This window comes from Echinops telfairi, unplaced genomic scaffold (genome assembly GCF_000313985.2).
Source record: "Echinops telfairi isolate 266 unplaced genomic scaffold, ASM31398v2 ScPeMD7_18;HRSCAF=68, whole genome shotgun sequence".
In the NCBI taxonomy this organism is placed as follows: domain Eukaryota; kingdom Metazoa; phylum Chordata; class Mammalia; order Afrosoricida; family Tenrecidae; genus Echinops; species Echinops telfairi.
Window position 1 is genome coordinate 69,043,040 of NW_022103915.1, and position 20,966 is coordinate 69,064,005.

Genomic DNA, 20,966 nt, shown 5'->3' on the forward strand with positions numbered 1-20,966 from the left:
AAAAGTCATGAAGAATATTTATCGAATAGAAAATGCAACAGGCAAACATCAGATTGCAGTATAACAGCTTTAACAATTAGAGTGGAAAAAAAGTAGAAGCATAATTTTCTAACTCTGCCCCATGCCACCACTCACCATCAGTAACTTCCAGATTATGAATGACTGAAAGGGTAATACAAGTTTGAATCTTCTAGTTTTCCAACTTAATATCTAAGAGTAGTACTCTAACTCCAAGGTGAACAGTAAAAAAGTGCCAAGTAATGTGATCTGATATTACCTTTGGGCAGCCAGAACCGGCCAAACTTCATTCAGTGCTAAATAAACAGAAAAATCCACTATGAGTTACATCAAGTGAGTCTGCAAAGTGAAAGGAAGAAAGGCATTCAAATAATTATAAGAAGAACTTCCTTTAGAAAAAGGCAATGTAAGAATCAAAACATTTTTGAAAGGCTCTACATTTGTGCAAAGAAATGTCTTTAGTGTTCTTGTGAAACTGATAATAAATTTTCAGACAATATGAAAGACAGCTTTTCCTTGACATTTTTAAAATTAAGAAAAATAAAAATAATGCCATAACAATAATAAAATGAAACTTTAGAGGGAGTTTTAAAATTTGCACCATAGAAAATGACACCAGTGAAGTGAAACAGAGGTTTGAAAGATGAGTAGAATCAAAAAGATAATAAACACATGAAAGAAATAATAACAATCTGATATATGGCTAATTGATATTTCTTAAGAAATGTTCCAGATAAACAGAATGGACATAAAACTCAAAACAGAAAAAGAAAAATACTTAGGAAGGAATTCACTCCCAAATGTATGTTAGTGAAATTACCTAACGTAAAACAAAATTGAAAATCCTAAATAAAAATAGGCTGGCTCCAGATTTACAAGAAAATTATACAGGCAAGTAAAACTAAAACACATGGAAAAATGTTGGCAAATATAACAAATTATAAAAATTAAGAAAGAAGCCTAAAAGGAGAACTAAATATAAAATAGGATGACAAAAGTAAGGCCAAATACATCTCATGGTGATAAACAAATATAGAGTGAGGCAAATTATTCTCACAAAATACATTTCTGATTAGCTTTTAAAACATTCAAGTCCATTAAATGTCTATAAGATTTTTAACCAAGAAAGGAAACCATATGCCATATGCCTCCAATCCAGCTCACAAAGACCCTACAGAACAGAGTACAACTGCTCCAGAGCATGTGGAGACTGCAAATATTTAAGGGAACAGACTGCCTCATCTTTCTCTCATAGAGCAGTGGGTAGGTTTGAACCACTGGCCTTGTGGTTAGAAGTCCACTGCTTAATCCACTAGATTGCTAAGGCACCCTTATATTACCATTTAAAGATATAAAACAATAAGAAAGTCTATTTTAGGAGAAGAAACTATTAAATGAAACAAAAATAATTTTACTTTTTATGGATTTAGTCCACTATATACAATTTTAAATTAAAAATCATATTCTTTCATTTTCTTTTCACAAACACACAAATACTGAAGATAATCACATATTTATTTATATATTAATTCTATATACTTTAAGCACACAGATCTTTACCTAATTTTTTACCTTAAGTCCAATGAATTTCATACACCATAAAATGTCATCTATGCATTTAAACAGTTTCTAGTTATTGACTATTATTTTTAAATGGTACAATGAGTGCCTTGGCTTATAGTCATTGTCCAGTATTTCCATGGAATACTTTCATAGCAGGGAGGCTGCTGAATCTAAAGTTATGGGCTTATAAAATATTGATCACATTTATAAACTGGCTTACAGAAAATGTCTACCACAGACAACCCCCACCACAGGAAACATTCTCATGTATGCCATCCTTACCGTCATTGCTATGTTTGTATTCACTGTTTTAACCACTGTGTCAGTCTATCTAGTTGAATTGAAAGTTGTCAAAAATAAAATGGAATAAGTGAAGTCCATCTCCAAGGCTTAGTGAGCTGGTGTGGGCTGGTACTGACCATTTTGGATTACTCACATGATTTACTGTGCCAGGAATGAGAAATGCAAGAGGAATGGCATTGTGTTCATCATCAAAAAGAACATTTTGAGATCCATCGTGAAAGACAACACTGCCTGTGACAGGATTATATCATATACCCACAAGGAGATTCAGATAATAGAGCTATTATTCAAATGTATGCACAACCACTAAAACCAATGATGAAGACATTGGAGATTTCTACTAATGTCCTCAGTCTGAAATTGATCCGAATGCATTGATAATTATTGGTGATTGAAATGCAAACGTTGGAAACAAAAAGGCACAGTAGTTGGAAAATACAGCCTTGGTGACAGAAACAAAGCTGGAGCTCTCATGACAGACGCTGCGAGATCAACAGCTCTTTGTGGAAAATACATTTTTTTCTACAACATAAACAGCAACCATGCAGTTGGACTTCACCAGACGGAATCCACAGCAATCAAACTGACCATAGCTAGGGAAGAGAAGATGAAGAAGGTCAATATCATAGGCAAAAAAAGACCAGGGCCAACTGTTAAACAGAACCCCAACCGTTCATATGCAAGTTCAGGCTGAAGCTGAAGAAAATTGAAACATTCCCCCAAGAGCAAAATTATGACCTTGAGAAGATCCCATCTTAATTAGAGAGCACCTCATGAACAAATTTAACACACTGAACACTCATGACCAAATACCTAATGATTTGTGGGATGACATCAAGGACATCATATATGAAGAAAGCAAAAGGTCATTAAAAAAAAAAAGAAAGTACCAAAGTGAATGTCAGAAGAGCCTCTAAAAGTCCTCTTGATTGCAGAGTGGTTAACACACGTGGAAGAAATGATAACATTTCACAGGGCAGTTCAAGAAGACAAAGTAAAGTATTACCATGAAATGTGCAAAGCCAGAGGGAAGAACATCCTCAAGCTGTGTGTTCTTGATCTCAAGCTGAAAGAGATGAAGAAAAAGTCAAGCCTCGAGTCAAAAAGTCAAGGGTTCCATGAAGAAAATATGGAGTGATGCAGGAAGAGTGAAAAGATGACAGACGAATACACAGTCACTGCAATTGGCCAATTGTAAACCACTGCAAGAAGTAGCAGATGATAAAGAACCAATTATATTAAAGGGAGAAGTCCAAGCTACACTGAAGGCATTAATGAAAAGCAATGCTTTGACATTCTTCCACAGCACATGAAGCACTGGAGATACTCATCTGTCTCTGCCAAGAAACTTGGAAGAGAGCTACCTGGCCAACTGACTGGAAAAAATCCAGAATTGTGAAGAAGCCAAAGAAAGGTGACCCAACAGAATGTGGAAATTATTAGGCAACAAACATAATTAATAGCACATGCAATATAATTTTTGCTGAATGTAATTCAAAAGTGGTTGTAGGACTACATTAAACAGAGAGCTGCCAGAAAGTCCAGTCAGATTCCAAAGAGGACATGGGATAAGGGCTATCATTGCTAATGTCCAAATGAACTTGCCTAAAAACAGAGAATAGCTAGAAAAATGTTTACTTGCATTTTATTGACACTGTAGAGGCACTTGACTGAGTGGACCATAACAAATTATGGATAGCTTTGAGAAGAATGGAAACTCCAGAATACTTAATTGTGCTCATGCAGCACCTGAACATAGAACACAAGGCAGCCATACAAACATACAGAGAGAATCATGAATGGTTTAAGATCAGGACAGGTGTGCGCCATGGTTGTACCTTTTCATAGTACGTATTAAAGCTATGTAAGTAAATAATCCAAGGATCTGAATTATATGGAGAATATATGTTCAAGATTGGAGGAACATTTATTAACAACCTGAGATATATAGATGATACAGCCTTGCTTGCTGAAAGGCAAGAGAATTTGAAGCACTTGCTGACAAAGATTAAGGACTCTAGCCTATAGTATGGATTGCAACTCAATGCAAAGAAAACCAAAATCCTCACAATCGGACCAACAGATAATAGCATGATAAATGAAGGAAAGATTGAAGTTTTCAACGATTTCATCTTGTTTGGATTCTCCATCAATGCTCATGAAACAGAAGTCAATAAATCAAATGACATATTGCATTGGACAAATCCACTGTATAAGATCTCTAAAAGTGCCAAAGATCAGGGATGTCACTTTGAGGACTAGGAAGCACCTGACCCAAGCCATAGTATATTCAATTACTTCATAAGCATGTGATAGACTGCAAAAGAACTGGTACATTTATATTGTGATGTTGGTGAAGGATATGGATAATATGGACTGCCAGAACAACAAAAGTTTGTCCTGGAAGAAGCATAGCCAAATGCTCCTTGGTAGGGAGGATAGAGAGACTTCCTCTCATGTACTCTAGACATGTTATCCCTGGAAAAAGACATCATGCTTGGTAAAGTGTCATCCACAAGGAGGGAAACCCTCAAGGAGATAGATTGGCACAGTGGCTTCAACAATGCACTCAAACAACAATTGTAAGATTGGGCAGTGTTTCATTCTATGTACACAGAGTTGCTATGAGTCAGGACAATTATGGCACTTAAAACCCTAAGGGGGAAAAGAAATAAATAATAGAAAACGTTATGGGTAACAAAACAATAGTCTGATATAATGCCAGAAAATGAGCATCTACCCTCACATTGGAAGGCACTCAAAATATAGCTAGAGAAAGTCTTCCTCCGCTCGTAGAGTTGACTTTACTGACATGGATAGAGGGAAGGTTTCTAGATCTTCATTTTCCAGTGCTGCACAACTCAAAATGAGAGTTCAACAGTTGCTTTGATAAAAGATATTGACAAACTGGCTGGAACAATGGCCTCAAAACATACAGAGCTTGTGAGGATGGTGCAGGGTCGGGGAAAGGTGTGTTTTGTTGTGCACAGAGCCACACGAGTTGGGACCAAATCAACAACTAACAAGAGCAATATCCACTGTGGTTTCTAGAGTCTGATTGTATAAGTAATCATTTATATAGCCAGTATTTTATTGAAGGCCACTCAGATTATTTCTTAAAGCTTTTAAGTAATTTCCTATCCCTTATCTTTTTCATTTCTAATCCACTGCAGCCAATGTTATTCACTTATTTAGTAAATACTGACTGAGTGACTAACTTATAGCAAGGAGCCATGTTGGCACAGGCTTCTAACCAAAATGCTTGGGGTTCTAATCCATCAGGGCTCTGCAGGAGAGAGATGAGACTGTCTGATTCTGTAGATTCACAGCCTCGGAAACCCTGTGGAGCAGGTTTTTTCTGGCCTGTAGGGTTGCTGTGGACTGGGCTCACCACAACAGCAGTGGGTTTGGTATTAGACAGCAGGGGTTCTTCCAGGTACTGGGGGGTTAGTGCTCACTTAAAACCCACGCTCCAGATGGAGGAGAGAGGTTTTAACAACAAATAAACAAAGAATAATATAAAATGTACACGGGAGTGGGGTTATGGTAAGGTGAGTGTTGAATAAAAATCCATTCCAGGCAAAGGAAACAGCAAGCTCAAAGGTAGGAGTATGTTCAGAACAGTGGGACTGGGATGGTGAAAGAGAATGATAAGTGTTTCTGTCAAAGTAGCAGCAGGGGAGCAGGATCATTTGGGGAATTGCAGAACTTTGTAAGAACATTGCAATTGTGAGAACTTTGGACTTTACTCTGTGTGAACTGGAAAGTCCAGAGAGAGCTGTGAACAGACACATGGCATGATTTGGGAAATGTTTTTAAAAGATAACCCTGGTTGCTGTGCTGAGACTAGACAATTGGAGAATGAGCACAGAAACAAGCTCCTTTAGAGGGCTGATTCAATCATCCAGGAGAGAAATCATTGTAATTTGGCCAGGTAGAAATCATGCGAGTGATCAAATACAATGTTTCCTATATTTCAAAGGCCCTGGAAAAGGACATCACACTTGGTAAAGTTGAGAGGCGTTAAGAAAGAGGAAAAACTTCAACAAGATGGATTGGCACAGTGGCTCTGACATACCAATTGTGAGGATGACCCAAGACCAGGCGCAGTGTTTCATTCTGAGGTACAGTAGCTCACTATGAGTTGGAACCAACTCAATGACGCCTAACAACATAAAGCAGAACGTAGAAGCAAGATGAAATGAAGGACCCTGGGCCCTGACAGAGTTTTTCCATCAGCTGGAATACGTATCTAAAAACCTACATAGCGGGCAAGAGAGAAATCAAGTTCTACTTTATTTAGGTCACTGTGATTTTGAGTCTGTTACAACAGCTTAGGCCATGTTTTAACTAGAATATGTATGTCTATTAGCCATCCAAACGAGATAGTAATAAGATGGGTATGTGTGTTAGGCAGAATTCTCTAGAGAAACAAAGCCAGGACACTTATGATTATATATATAATAGGTTTATCTAGCACGAAGGGAAATAACAGCTAATCAGTCCACACAGCAGTACAGAGTGCTCAGTTCAACCCACTTTCGTTGAACAGTTAATAGACTGGAAATCCTTCAACCCACAGGGGCTGCTGGGTCCAAGATCAAGGAAGCAGACAGCAAAGTCTGCCCTCCAGCAAGGCAGGCAGAATCTGCTTGCAGGCAGCAGACAGCCGGTGGGTCATCAACAGTCAGTAGCTTGAGAGCTTAGTGAAGCAGGCCCTGATGGGATTTGGTAGCCAAGTACTTCAACAAGATCTACCAGCCTCAAGCTCAAACAATGTATGCACCAACAGCGAAGCAGATCTTGAAGGAGCCTCAAGCTCTAGCAACATGCTCCATGGGTTGGCTTTGCCCACAGGTGGTGAAGCACACAGATTGAGGCAGAGAACTAGCTAAAGTAGGAAGCAAGAAAAGAAGGAGATGGGATGCTGGCTGTCTTTATTTCAGTGGTCCTCCAATCAAGCTGCAACCTGATTAAACTCTGTCCACGTGTTCCTATTGGACTAGTTGGCAAAATAAACTTATCGCAGTCCACCCCTTGCCAATTTGCCACTTGTACACAATTCTTTAGCCATATATCATTTCGAGGAATTAATGAAATCACATTTACACCTAACAGCTTACATCTATCATACATTTAAATGAAAACACTCTGAATCTATTTGTATCTGGTATATTATACATGACAAAGGAAAGATATTCAATAAGTACGTATAAAGAAGAAATACTGATCATCCCAAACCTCGCTTTTGCAATTGATGGCGTGGTCGTAACTGACAGCTAGAACTACCTTCTTCCACTACCCATCTGTATTACCTCTGCCCTCAATCAGCCCCTCAGCTGGCCATGGTTCTTTGCCTAATGAGGTGACTCAGACCTTCATTCCTGAGCGGTCTGGGTATTAGATGTCATGTCAGGATGGGGTTGCTGTAGTTTACCATTTACTTTAATCATAGGGCAAGGTAGTACTAAGAGATGGCTTAGGGGATCTCCTGGATTCCAGACATATTCTTCTTTACCTCCATTATGTAGCACCAGTCCAATTTCTCCTTGGTAATCAGGATCAATCACATTACCCAGTACAACGACACCCTTCTTTATCTGTTGATCCAAAGGCATGAGAAGCTCAAAGTGGCTAGGGGGCATTGTCAGCTGCCAGTTCAGAGGAATCAGTGCTGTGTTTCCAGGTGGGAGAGTTCCTTCTTTCAGAACTAGGACTTCCAGGGCTCAAGAGCATAGGGTTGCTGGGACAGGAAGCAAAATTTCTTCAAGTGGATGACTAGGAGTAATAGTGAGTGGTGCCACTCCAGCTTCCACCCCTTGGTTCCTAGATGGATGAATCCTGGCTAATAGAGACACAGCACCATATATTGGCCACTGGTTTAGAGCATATGTAGTATGCCTTTCTGGAGTTTAAAGTACTAGTCAGGACTGTAAATATAAATGAGATTATCTGTATATAGATCATAATTAAAGTCATTATCCTAGATAATAAGACTACCTTAGTGGTACAAGTGGAGCCCTTAGTAGTACAAGTAGTACACTGTGGTGCCACGGTGGTAACATGCTGGTCTGCTAACCACAAGGTCAGATGTTTGAAACCACCAGTCACTCGGTGGGAGAATGATGAGGCTTTCTACTCCCATACTTACCATCTTGGAAAACCACAGGGGCTGTTCTACCCTGTCCTATGCAGTCATTCTGAGTCAACATCAACTCCATAACCATGAGCCTTGAGAAGAGGGCAAGCAGAGTAGAAAACAAGTTCCAGAATAAGTCCTGGGCACTTCAACATTTAGAACTCAAGGACACGAGGAGACATAAGAAATGCAGAATGAGAAGGCATAGCCAAGAAGGTAAGAAGAAAACCAAACTACTGTGTGCAGTCCCAATGTGCAGTCCTAAAGGCCAAGGGGAAAATGTCTTCTAAGAAAGTGTGAGGGACGTTGTCAAACACTGCTAGGAGGCCCAAATGAGGACTGGGATATCTTAATATAAATCTTACCATGCCTTTCTTCCTCAAAGAAAACCCTATCAATGGCTTCTCAGTCAATATACTTTCAATAATAATCCTTCCCACAAGTCCTCACTTAAGTGCTGTCCCATACAAGGGAGCTTCAAAAGTTCATGGGGAACTGGGAGTAGAAGATAATGGAATTTTTCCATGAACTTTTTGAAGCCCCCGTGCACATAGGCAAATCATCGATTAAATCTTCCATCATTTGAATCCTGCCTCCTCTCCAACTTCAATTGTAACACTACCCCTCCTATTCTCTAATACTGCACACCTTTTCAATTGATAGAAGAGTTCTAATTTTCCAGGGCACGACCTCTCAAACTTCAATGTGCATATGAATCACGTGGTTCAGTTTGTCTGAGGAAATCCCTGAGCTCACATTATTGATGCTCATCAGTGGACAATACTTTGAATTGTAAGGACCAAATATGGTATTCCCCCTCCTCCTACCTAAGTCCTGCTCGTACTTCAGGTTTCACCTTCATCGGACACCCTTCATTTGTTTCCCTAGCACCCCAGTCCTTTCTGTAGAGCTCATCACATGTACAATAAGTAATTCACTTTGCTTCTCTGCTGATTCCAAGTATCCTGAGGGTAGGCAGGGGTTTCATCTCTCTTGATTGTAGATATTTCCCTAGTTCCTGTACCACATAGTTGGTACACATACACTCAAATATATGCTGATTGATTTGAGTGACCATTCAGAACTGTATTTCTTGACATTGAAAGCTGTTTACAACATAGTAAGTAAAGAAACCAGTAACAAAATGTTAAGTATAAAACACTTTCACAATTTTGTTCTGCATAATTTAATTGCATAAGGAGAAGTCCAGCACGGAATACTTAAGAAATATTTGACAGTATTATCTTTTGGAGGAGAGCTCTTAAATAACTGGAGGGTTGGTATGATTTTGTTTCTCATGTTTGTTTTTTTTATATTTCTATGTTCTAAAGAATATTATCATTAGCATTTTACAACAAAATTGATTGTTGCTGCTGTTTTAATGTACAAAAAAATGTTCTGCCTACAAATTTTCTAAATTTGAATAGGCATTTCTTTTGTAATTTGAAGGCAAACTGGGAGTTAGGTCTTAAAACCAATACCCAAAGCTCTGCTTGCTCCATGAGGGGCACCTCCCGGCCTGGGGAAGGTCAGTCACTATTTGTAGAACAGCATTTCTGCCTCTGACTCTTACTAACAGTCAATCAACAAAATAGATGAGAAATTTTACATAGGTAAATCAGTGGAAGGGAACGGATATAGCCAGAAATACATGCAAAAAGACATTAGAACTTAAGTTATAAAAAGTGATGTTTCATATCAGTGGGAAAAAGAGAGAGCACAAAAATAATAAAGTTGGGTTGTGATAGGAGTTGTAAGAGCCCCCTATAAAATTATTTATTAATTTTTAAAAATAATACTAATAAAGATGTGCAGTTGACTAATCATTTGAAAAATCAACAATGTTTATTCCTCTTCTCAAAATAAATTACTGATGAATCAAAGGTTTATTTTCTAAAAAGAAACTATAAAAGTTATTAGAAGAAAATATGAAATGCGATGCTTTAAACCTAAGGGTAGAAAATGCTTTTAAACAACTAAGAAAACATAAAGAAATAATTATTAGTATTAACTGTATAAAAAACTAAAACTTCTGTGTAGCCATTAAATGCCTAAATAAAAATGAAGAACAAACAATAAAATGAAGTGAAAAACCTTTAAGTATATGTGACAAATAATTAGTCTTTAAAATAAAATGATTATTTACAAATCAATAAGAGATGAATAACGACTCCTCAAAATGCAAATTGGCAATTCTCAAAAGGATGAAAATCAAATATTCAGGAGAAATTTTAAAATATGCTCACCCAAAATTAATAATAATAATATATTAAATAAAATGTGTTCAACCTTATGAGAAATACATAAAATTAAAATTTCCCTTTCATATTATAAATTATCAAAAATATGACAAGTAGTAGTTTGTTAATGGTATAAGGAAGTGAAGAATGTCATAGGTGATGGTGAATATAAACCAGTGTAACTTTTCTAAAAAGTCATCCAGCAGTATGCATCAAAATTTATAATCAAAACATTTGAATCAATAATTTTACTCTTGTGGATTTGTGAATGCCATGAAATAATCTAATACACTGAGTCCACACATACATTGAGTGAAGAATATAAAATATCATATGTAGTTTAGGCATGTACATATACAAATATGTCTAGGAGTCTGTTCCCAAACTCTTCCAGCTTTTAAGGATTTCTCCTATTTTAAAACCAGAAATTCAGTGTGAAGTATTCCAACTAAAAACTGTCTGCAAGCATCCCTAAAAAATTCAGGAATTATTTTTGAAAGCAAAAATGTGGTCTATGTGGAATATTTTGATAGTTCTCAATCAAAATTACTATTTATTAAAATAAACAGAAGTTTTAAAAGTATATTGGTTTTTCAAATAAACTTAAGTACATACCCTTCCAATTCCACTAAAACATTCTTGGGGTATGCCACAAATAATAATCATTAAACAAATGATTATGAAAGCATTGAAACTATATAACCACAAGTTTTTATTATGCTTTGTAGATAATTGTCCATTGCACATGCAAAAACCAGAAAGCTACCAAATGAAAGAGTATTCACTTTGTGTTTACAATAATCATTCTTAAGAATACTTATTAGTGCAGAAAAAAAATCCATTTCTCTGAACTTGTAGTCTCAGGAGACAGATATATTTTGAAAAGGTTAAGCTATGTTTAGCAAGGTAATCCTCTAGAGATAGATGCCAGAGAATTAAATATTCAGTACTTAAATTAACTTCTTATTTGGTACTTAGGAACAAATTGCCAAGAGTTATCATCATCAAATAGAACGTTTATTGACTTTCTTGGGGAAAGAAAGTGAAGTCTGTTTAAAGGGGAAAAAAGTTAGAAATAGAAAGAAACCAGTATTTTTAACACTTTGCATGAATCATAGAAGATTTAAGTGTTCAAAACAATACTTGGCTTGCAGAGTGCTGACAGAAATGGCTCAAAACATCATTTCATGACTCAGAGATTAAGCTATGTCATGATTTGTCACTCCTAGCTGTAGGCTTTTAAAAGGCATTCCAGAGATTGTCATGTGGAACAACTGTCTTTCTACTGAAGATACTAAATCAGTATCAAATTTTCTAAAATTCTCCACATAGGATTTTTCCAAAACTATAGTGAGCATCGACTTAATAAAAGGAAGTATTTTTTAAATGTACAAATCCTAAAATGCCTCTTCACTTAAATCAAAATATAAACATGAGAAAGACTTTATCTTAGGGATTCAGATTTAAATGCATTGTAACCACAAAACACTGGGAAATTGGGTGATTTTAAACTAAAAGAATGTAGTAACGTATTCCAATTTTTACTAAAAACCAATTTTAAGGAATAGGTTCAATATACCACAAAATATGGGCACGTTGCTAATAAATTTATAATAATTAGTATAACTTAAAATGATTTCTGAAAACAAATGATCACAAGTCTAAAACTGTTCAACTATCTCAAGTTTCTATTTAAAGTAAATACCTGATGTGTTTAATATGCTTAGAGCGTGTAGATAATTTTCACACTTCCTACAAACTCAACAAAAAGAGAAGAGCTCTAGGAGCGTGCGCTCTCAACAGGGAGGTAACATAGTCCCCAGAGCATCAAAATTAGTTTCTGAAGGTGAAAAAACATACTTGGTCTTTCATCTGGAAAGCACCAATGTACTCACAGTACATAGACAGGTCTGCTAACTATCAATGGTATTAAAATTTCATGAGAAGGGGTCAGTAAGGGGGGAAGATCTAAAAGGATATCTTGAAAGACGTAATAATGAAAAAAAGTTGAGAAAATCCAGGCTGGACAAATCTAACCAGTATATGAAGATAGAATCGAGGACACATTCAGTGATCTTATGGGGCCTCAATTGCTGCAGAAAATAAAATGAAATTTGTGACTTCTCCCGTACTATTGACTATTTAGAGAGGAAAAATACAAAGGACAAAACACACGCTAAAACTATGTTGTCCTTTTTGTTAGGTCCCACCGAGTTGGGTCCCACTCACAGTGACTCTGTACGAAGAGTAAGATGCTTCACAGCCCTGCCCCACCCTCACCATGGGCTCTCTATGAACCTGGGGTTGACAATGTCTCTCAATTGAGGGTCTTCCTCTTTCTCCCCAATCCTCTACTTTGCCAAGTGTGATATCCTTTGCCAGTGACTGGTCCTGCCTAATAAACTATTGAAAGTACACGAGACAAAGTCTCACCATGCTCACTTTTCAGGAGCATTTAGCTGTACTTCTTCGAGACACAGTGGCTGCTTCTTCTGGCAGTCCTGGTGCATTCACTATCCTCCACCACCAAACACTCAATGCAAATGTGGCAAGTCTCCTTCCTCGTTGTATGCTTGCATGCCTGCGAGGCAACTGGAACTACCAAGTGCATCTTTACTTTTGAAGATGTTCAAGAGGTCTCTCACGGCAGATTTTCCTAATGTATCATTTGAGTGAAATAAATACGTCACAATTCCTCCATTTGAATGAAATAAATACTGCGAAAATTCCTCCATCTATCATATTTCTTATAGGTATTTTCTCTCATTGCCATCAAGTCAATTCCAATGCACAACGACCCTGTAAGACAGAGCAGAACTGCCCCGGCGGGTTTCTGAGGCTGTAATTCTCTGGGAGAGTGGAAAGCCTTGGCTTTCTCTGGAAGGAAGTGGCTGGTGGTCCCACACTGAGGACCTGGTGCTTAACAGCAGGTTAACCACTCCACCCCAGGGAACCACTCCACCATCAGCGGCTCTGCTTACTGGGACAGCTGTGAAGATTTTTCTCTTCTTCATGTTAGGTGGAATCCATACTGAAGACTGTAGTCTTTGATTTTCATCAAAAGGGCTTCAAGTTTTCTTAACTTTGTTTGTTTTCTTCACTTTTATCAAGTGAGGTTGTATTATCTACATATCACAGGTCATTAATTACATCTTCTTCCAATCCTGATGACCCATTATTATCTATATTACCCTGCTTTTCAGAATATTTGCTCATATACAGATTGCATAAATATGGTGAAAGATACAACTTTAGCACATCCCTCTTCTGATTTTAACTATAAAATATCCCTTTGGGAGAAAGTTGGGGCCCTCTACTCCCATAAACAGTTACTCACAGGGGCAATTCTAATCTGTACTATAAGGTTGCTGTGAGTCAGTATTGACTCAGTGGCAGTGAGTGAGTGAGTGAGTGAGTGAGTTAGTTAGTTTGTGAGTGAGTGAGTCAATTTGTGAGTGAGTGAGTGAGTGAGTGAGTTTGTGAGTGAATGAGTGAGTGAGTTTGTGAGTGAGTGAGCGAGTGAGTGAGCTTGTGAGTGAATGAGTGAGTGAGTGAGTGAGTTTGTGAGTGAGTGAGTTTGTGAGTGAGTGAGTGAGTGAGTATTCCCTTGTTCTGTTTGATGACTGCCTCTTGGTCTGTGCAGTGTCTTACTCTGGGTTCTCTAGAAAATAAAAAAACAGTAAAGCTAATATATGTATATATCTGGAGAGGTTTATAGTGAGGACATGGCTATGGTAAAGGTGGACAAGTTCCCAGTCCATAGGTCAAATGTCAGGCTCGTGGCTTCTCTTGACTCGCTAGCTGCAGGGGTTTATTAACCCATGATTGGCAGGTCAGACAGAAGGATTTTGGCTGCAGAGGTAAATGAACCCAGGCTGCTGATGACTCCTAGGATGGGTAGGCAATATAGTAGGTCAACATCCAAAGAACATGTGGTCAAACAACAATCCAGATGCAGACAAAGCAAAAAAGCAAGCAATATTTCTGACAGTGTCGACATATATCAGAAGTGGGTCACACCCCCAAGGAAACTTCCTTTCAGTTGATTGGCTCCTCAAAGCATACCTCCTCATGGAGTTGATTACACTATATTATATCTTAACATGGGAGAGTACTATGTCTTAACTGACAAACTAATGAGAACATTGACACAGCCAAGCTGACACAAAACCTTATCTATCACATACTGATTTCACATGAGCACAATTAACTGTTATGAAAATCTCTTTCTTCACAATGTTACCCATAATGTGTTCAGACCTACACATTCAGATGACTATTCTATTTTCAATTAACACGGGTAAACATATTACTGGTACTCTCTGCTTTTAGCCAAGATCCTTCCAGCATCAGCAAATAGCTCACATTTCATGTCCTCTTTGAATCCAACCCGAATTTGGGGCAATTTCCTGTTGATATACTACTGCACCCATTTTTAAAAATTATCTTCAGCACAATTTTATTTGCATGCAATAGTAATGAGATTAATATTCTTTTTAAAAGGATCCCAGAACCCAAGAATGTTCAATATGGTGAAATGAGATTCAAAAGACTGGATTCCCAAGTCTGTAACTTTTCTGGTTGTATAAACATGGATTTGCCTTTTTGGGCCTAAGACTCCACATCTATACACCGTAAGATGTATACATGTATACATGTATATATATGTATAGAACAATTAAGATCATGTATGTGAAACACTTTAGAAACTATAAACCAGTACATATGGGTTAGCTCTGGTCAAAGATCACTTCTGTTTGAAATTAAAGGGATGGAAAAGAACAAAAAAATTGCTCCTCTCTATTGTCTTAAAACAGAATTCCCTTTAAAATCAAAACCTCAAAGACATAATTTATTTGACAGCTTAAATCTAAACTAAATTACCTGAGGAACTCTTACCTAGCTCTTTGCTCTTCATCTGTATAGTGATTATCTAGGAAAAATGTTCCAGGTACAGTATCGTGGCCTTTTTTGTCAGTGGTATGACACACCCGAGAAGCCAGGCACAAGTCAACGGGCAGTGTGCGGGCTGGGACAACCGTGCACAAGTCATGAAGCTTAGAGGGGTGGTAGTCATGTGGACTTCTGCAAGGTGGAAAAGAAGTGAGCTTTTACTTAAGACACAGAACACATTTATGTAGTTTATATCAACAGTTAAACTCAAGCTCTAGAAAGGATGCCCAATGGTAGACCAGATGTAGAACTATAGTAATTGTTTATAACAAATTTAATATCATAATCCAAGGCCACTGTCTCAAATTTCAAACTCATCAATCCAGCTGCTTTGATGAATGCCTCAACTAAGCAGTCTCACAGATATCTCAGAGTCAACCAGTCTAAAAACAAAGTTACTACCATCTCCCCTAAAGGTCGTATTCTCTGGTAACTGTTACTTCCTGTAACTTTAACTGAGTTGGAGATGCCATAACCAGACATGATGCCCTGCTCCTCTGCTTATACCCCTGAAGAAGTGGGGCAATGATTCACTGCCCTCTAACGAGCCTCAATGGACCTGTTACTCCTTAAATTACTCCTTATATTGGAGCTCGTCTCTCCAATCTTTCCAAAATAAAGAAAGTGACCTGAAGATTTGCTCTCTTAATTCCTAGTGCCACTTGCCATTCAATCAACATTTACTGAGCACTTACTATGTGCCAGATTCTGTACTAGGAACTTTATACACTTTAGCTGTCACAATGAATCAATATGGAAAGTATTATTAACCTTATTTTAGATGGCATCAAGAAATGGGTAACTCAGAAACATAATGTGGAATATAATATATATAATATAATATAATTCTTTTCTATCCGTGTCTATTAATGATTCCTGCAACGAAATAGGAGCCCTGGTAGCACAGTGGTTAAGCACTCTGCTCCAAACTAAAAGGTCTTTGGTTCAAAATTACCAGTTACTCCATGAGGAAAAGGTGTGGCAGTCTGCTTCTGTAAGCAGATTTACAGCCTTGGAAACTATTTGTTTTCTTATTTGCCCTATTTGTGTGTCACCCATTTGGGCTCTGTATCGAATTAGGTAATGTTAGCCTAGCCAGTGTACGCTGCTTTTTAAGGCTGTTATGAATCAGATCAACTCGATGACAGTGGGTTTAGATTTGAGGAGTTTGAGAAGAAAGTGTCTCTTATTCACTTAGACTCCTTCCTCACTTTCCTGTGTCATTATGCCCTTGCATTAACCAAACGACCGTCTTCCATGCTCTCTAGGACCTCCACGACATGGCTGAAAATACCGATGACTCCTTCTTCAAACTGTTCTTTTTTACGTGTGTGTTTTTTCAAGCCTGCACTATCTCACCTTTCCATCTACCTCTCAAACTAATCACACTTTTACTAAGTCACTGGGTTGCTTGTTTTTTCCACCAGTTTTCAAAACCAAGTGTAGCTTTCAAGGCTCAATCTTCTCTCCTACACTGGAAAGCCCATTTCCATTGCTTCAACTATTCCCTTTGTGCGGAGAGCATTCAAACATCATCTCCAGTATCACCATCTCTTCTAGATCCCCGTCATCAAGGTATCAAACATTGAAGCCATCACGAATCTTCTCTCCTTTACCAGTCTATCCACTGTCACTCATGAATGCTTGTTCTCCATCTTCACCACCACACGCCAACCATGGGCACCACCTCAATCTACCTTAATAAGGAGCTTTCTGTCTGATTTGACACTCTATGTTCTCTCTTAACTGGTTCAATCTGCCCTGTAAACTGCCACCAGATTACCCTCTTTGAATACTGCTTTACACAGCACCATGGTTCTATTTTACTTACTGCATCCATTCCCTGCTCTGTCTCAAATTCCTAGCATCTCTCTCAAACTTAGCATACTGGCTAAGAATTCAGACTCTAGAGTCAGACTGCCTGGGTTCAAATCCCAGTCTATATCATTTCATTGTCTTAAGTGAGATAATTAATTTCTGTATACCTCAATTACTTCTTCAGTAAGTTGGGAATAATATTGGTGTATCCTAAATAAAGTTTCTTTTAAAAAGAAAGGAGTGAGTGAATTTATATTTATATGTTTATGACATATATTAGTTATTTTTCTTATTATCCGTTTCTAGGTCAAATCACAGAGCAAGAAAGACTTGTCAGTTCTTTTTACTATTGGTAGAATGCTGCCCATCCTCTGTCCTCTGTCCTCTGCCAAACCTCTCATACTATCTCATAAGCAAACTTCTCTGATCGTTTTCTTTTTGTTTCTCTTTTTACAGATATTTGTTTTCTTCTGTTGCTCTATTTGTGTGTCACCCATTGGGCTCTGTATCGAATTATGTACTGCTAGCCTAGCCAGTTTATGTTCCATGTACCTGGGCTGTAGCATAGTATAAAAAAGATAGACTTTGGAGTAAGCTGGATCTGGATTAGAATCTTGGTTCTAACACTTAAAAACTGTATTATTCTCTGAAAGGAGCCCTCGTGGCAATGTAGGTTATGTGTTAGGCTGCGAATCACAACGTCTGCAGATTGAAACCGCCAACTGCTCCATGGGAGGATGAGGCTTTCTACTCCTGTAGAGGTTTCCAGGCGCAGGAACCCCCCAGGGGTCATTCAGTTCTGTCCTATTGGGTCTCTATGAGTTGGAATGTATTCTATGCCAGAGAGTGAGCCTCATCGGAAGGTTTTCTGTAAAATGAGAATAACTAACCCTAACTCTTGTCTTTATAAGAATTGACAAAATATCCAAATTGGTCCCTGGAAGCCTCTCCAAGAATGATTTATTTTTATATTTATTGTTGTTGTTACTAATTAGCATAACAAAGCACCCAATTCATTGCTAGGCACACAAACTAATGCCAACAAGGAAAGGGGATGAAATCTGTTCATAAGGGACAGAAGGGGTGGGGCTAGAACTAACACACTGGAAAATGCCTGAGACACACAGACCTGACTTGAGGAGGGGAAGTAGTGGCCAGGCAACCAGAACACCCTTGTATTTCTGTGTTCTTGGGGAAAAGGCTAAAGAATGAAAACAATTAAGAGAAGCTCACCTATATCATCATTCAACCTGCGACAAGGTCCTGATTATGGACTGTACTTGAGACTACACTTCAGACTTTTATTTCCTCTTGAAGAAGGCATTACTACAACCAATTCCTATGTGAATTCCTATGTACCCCAATAATATAGATCAACAAGTGACTTTCCCTTGGCTATTGAGCTAAACAATAATATATGTTCAATAGATGGCTGGATTCTCCTGAAAATTTAATTCAGAGGCTCATTCGTAACTGGTGAGAAAACTTAGGTAAAACATTGATCAAAGAAAAACAAAGTTCTTATACAAGGAATTTCAGAAATCTTTTCCCCAAATTCTTTCATCACAGACATTTTCTAAAGTTAAGGTTTTATTCTTCTCCATCTCATTCTTACTTATGTGAAATAGAAATTTCTAATTTCATTTTTAATGAATTAAAACAGTTCCACTTATATCAAGAAGATCTACAAATATTTTTGGCATGTTCCGAAAAGACTGTGTGTTTTTATAGCGCGCTCCCCTTTAACAGGACTATTTGTCATTCTTTGAAACACTGACATCAAAAAGAAAAGACTCTGACTCTGTGTGTGGTCATGCTACTTTACTTAATGCACTAAAATGCAAGGTTTTTTAGGGGGTGGGGGAATCAAGATGTTTCTGCACCATTGATAATCTGACAGTAACTATTTATTGAAGGTAAAATACTTGTTGTCTGCTGTCACTATTTGTTTTAATACATAATCTCGCTAACTAACTGAGCTTAAAGCAGGGCAGATAAGCAATGGCATGTGCAGGGTCACTTAAATGCCAATTTGACGGTTTCATAAACTTTGGAATTCTTTTCCCATGAGTCTATTCTCAGCTACTTAATTGTGAGTAATATCCATTTACAAACTCTAGGTTGGCCATAAAAAAGATGGTCTTCCATGTTCAGCACACCTTTCAATGCCCTAAGCAACAACAAGAGCTAATAATTAAAGCTTCTTTAAACCTCCATAAAGAGCTAAATGAAGACGATTCCAGAAGAAACCAAGTCATAAAAATGTACTGGGGGGGAAATAGGAGAAAATCCATTCCAGCAAGTTGAAGGACAAAAGGACAAGCATAATATAAATTGTGCGTACACGGTAAGCTGTGGCTTTACTCCTGTGTAAAAGGCAACTCTGATAAAAAGGGTGGGGGGTGATGAATTATAAAATGATAGCAGAGAAACCTAAGTCATTTAAATTACCAAATTGATTGGCCTACAGTCATTTTGTGTTGGTTTGTCATTTATTCTTGCCCCAACAAAATTAACCAAAATAACAAGTAGTTAAACCAAATAGACTTTATCATGACCAAAAATATCTATTCCAACATGACAATATTCCATTTTATTCCATCTATTTTCCTTTTCCCTGCTGTTGGGTCCTCCAAGTAAGATCCTCGTGCAAAAACAGAACGCGGAGGCAGCACGGAGTGTAGCATATATACACAAACAGCAAATCTGCACCAACTTCGCCTGTGACAGCACTTAACTTAGATCTATGACTCAATTGCCAAACATTTAGTTTTCCTTCCTTCTCTAATATCAATGCTACTGAATGACTTCACTTCAGATAATAAAATTTATAAATTTAAGCAAGTTACTTTTTAACTAATTTTGGATCCCTCGAAGCTTTTAAACATTTTCTGGGTCTCAGTGGTTGGAATCCAAATCTACTTCTTCTCATTCGCTTAACTTCTTGTCCTTTGATTTGCAATAATTCTGACGATGATACCTTTAAATAAATATATAAAGTAAGCAGGTAAGGAAAGTTATGAGAGCCAGCCAATGATCTGTCTCAGAGGCTTCTATTTTTGAACGGAATATAAATCCTGAAGAGTAAATTGTTGTTTTATTGCTATTGAGTCAATTCCCACTGATGGTGACCCCCACGTGGGCAGAGCAGAACTGCTTCATAGGATATTCAAGGCTGTGACTTTTAGCCTTGTCTTCTGAGTACCTCTGGCTGGGAGTGGAATGTCTACCTCTTGGTTAGTGGTCCATAACCATCTGTGCCACCCAGGCACTTCCTGACAAATGGACAGACTCCTCTAAATCTATTCTTTAAAATGTACACATATACCTTCACACTAATAAAATAACAATATCATTATATTTAACTTAGTAGCTTAAATATTAAAAAGAAAATGTGAAATATTTCCCTCTACCAAATTTCTCTTCTTCATTGTACTTTAGTATAAATTACCCTTGGTCTCTTAAAAGCTTGGCAGGACTGTGGTGACAAGCATAGCTAAAAAGTACTTTCATACTTTTTACAACTATATTGAATATTTATACTTCTTTTTTTTAATTAAAAGATCATTTTATTGGGGGCTCTTACAACTCTAACATTTATACTTCTTATCATTCTATTATATTCAATTACTGCTTCTTAGGAAAAAGAAAATACATTTGTCTCACAAGTAATTACCTTTTTAAAACATAGGTGTTTATAATATTGTTTTCCCAGAAAATGTTCATCCTTCATGGTAATGGTTCATCTAAAGATACTTTTCTCTATGAGTTACTCTGTGTTTTCTGAGACTAAGTAGAAGGAAGGAAGCAGGAAAGGATTTCTTGAGGAAAGTAAAGATATATGATTCAATAAGCAGAAGAAATCAGGTAAGAGGAGTTCTTACACATTCAGTGTTAAGTTTGGGCTTCATACAAGAACTAGTGAGCTTTTG

The 20,966-nt window shown here is 37.5% G+C and overlaps 1 protein-coding gene across 1 annotated transcript in view; it reads right to left on the bottom strand.

Annotated features, from left to right (window-relative positions):
* Window positions 1-20,966, bottom strand: part of LOC123521403 — a 98,832-nt gene that overhangs the window by 69,327 nt on the left and 8,539 nt on the right. Inside the window, exons 3-4 of the mRNA XM_045287644.1 lie at window positions 19,884-20,014; window positions 15,163-15,348 (exon numbers count right to left, since the gene is read on the bottom strand). Of these exons, the coding sequence (XP_045143579.1) occupies window positions 15,163-15,348; window positions 19,884-20,014 (317 nt within the window). The remainder of the gene's footprint in view (window positions 1-15,162; window positions 15,349-19,883; window positions 20,015-20,966) is intronic.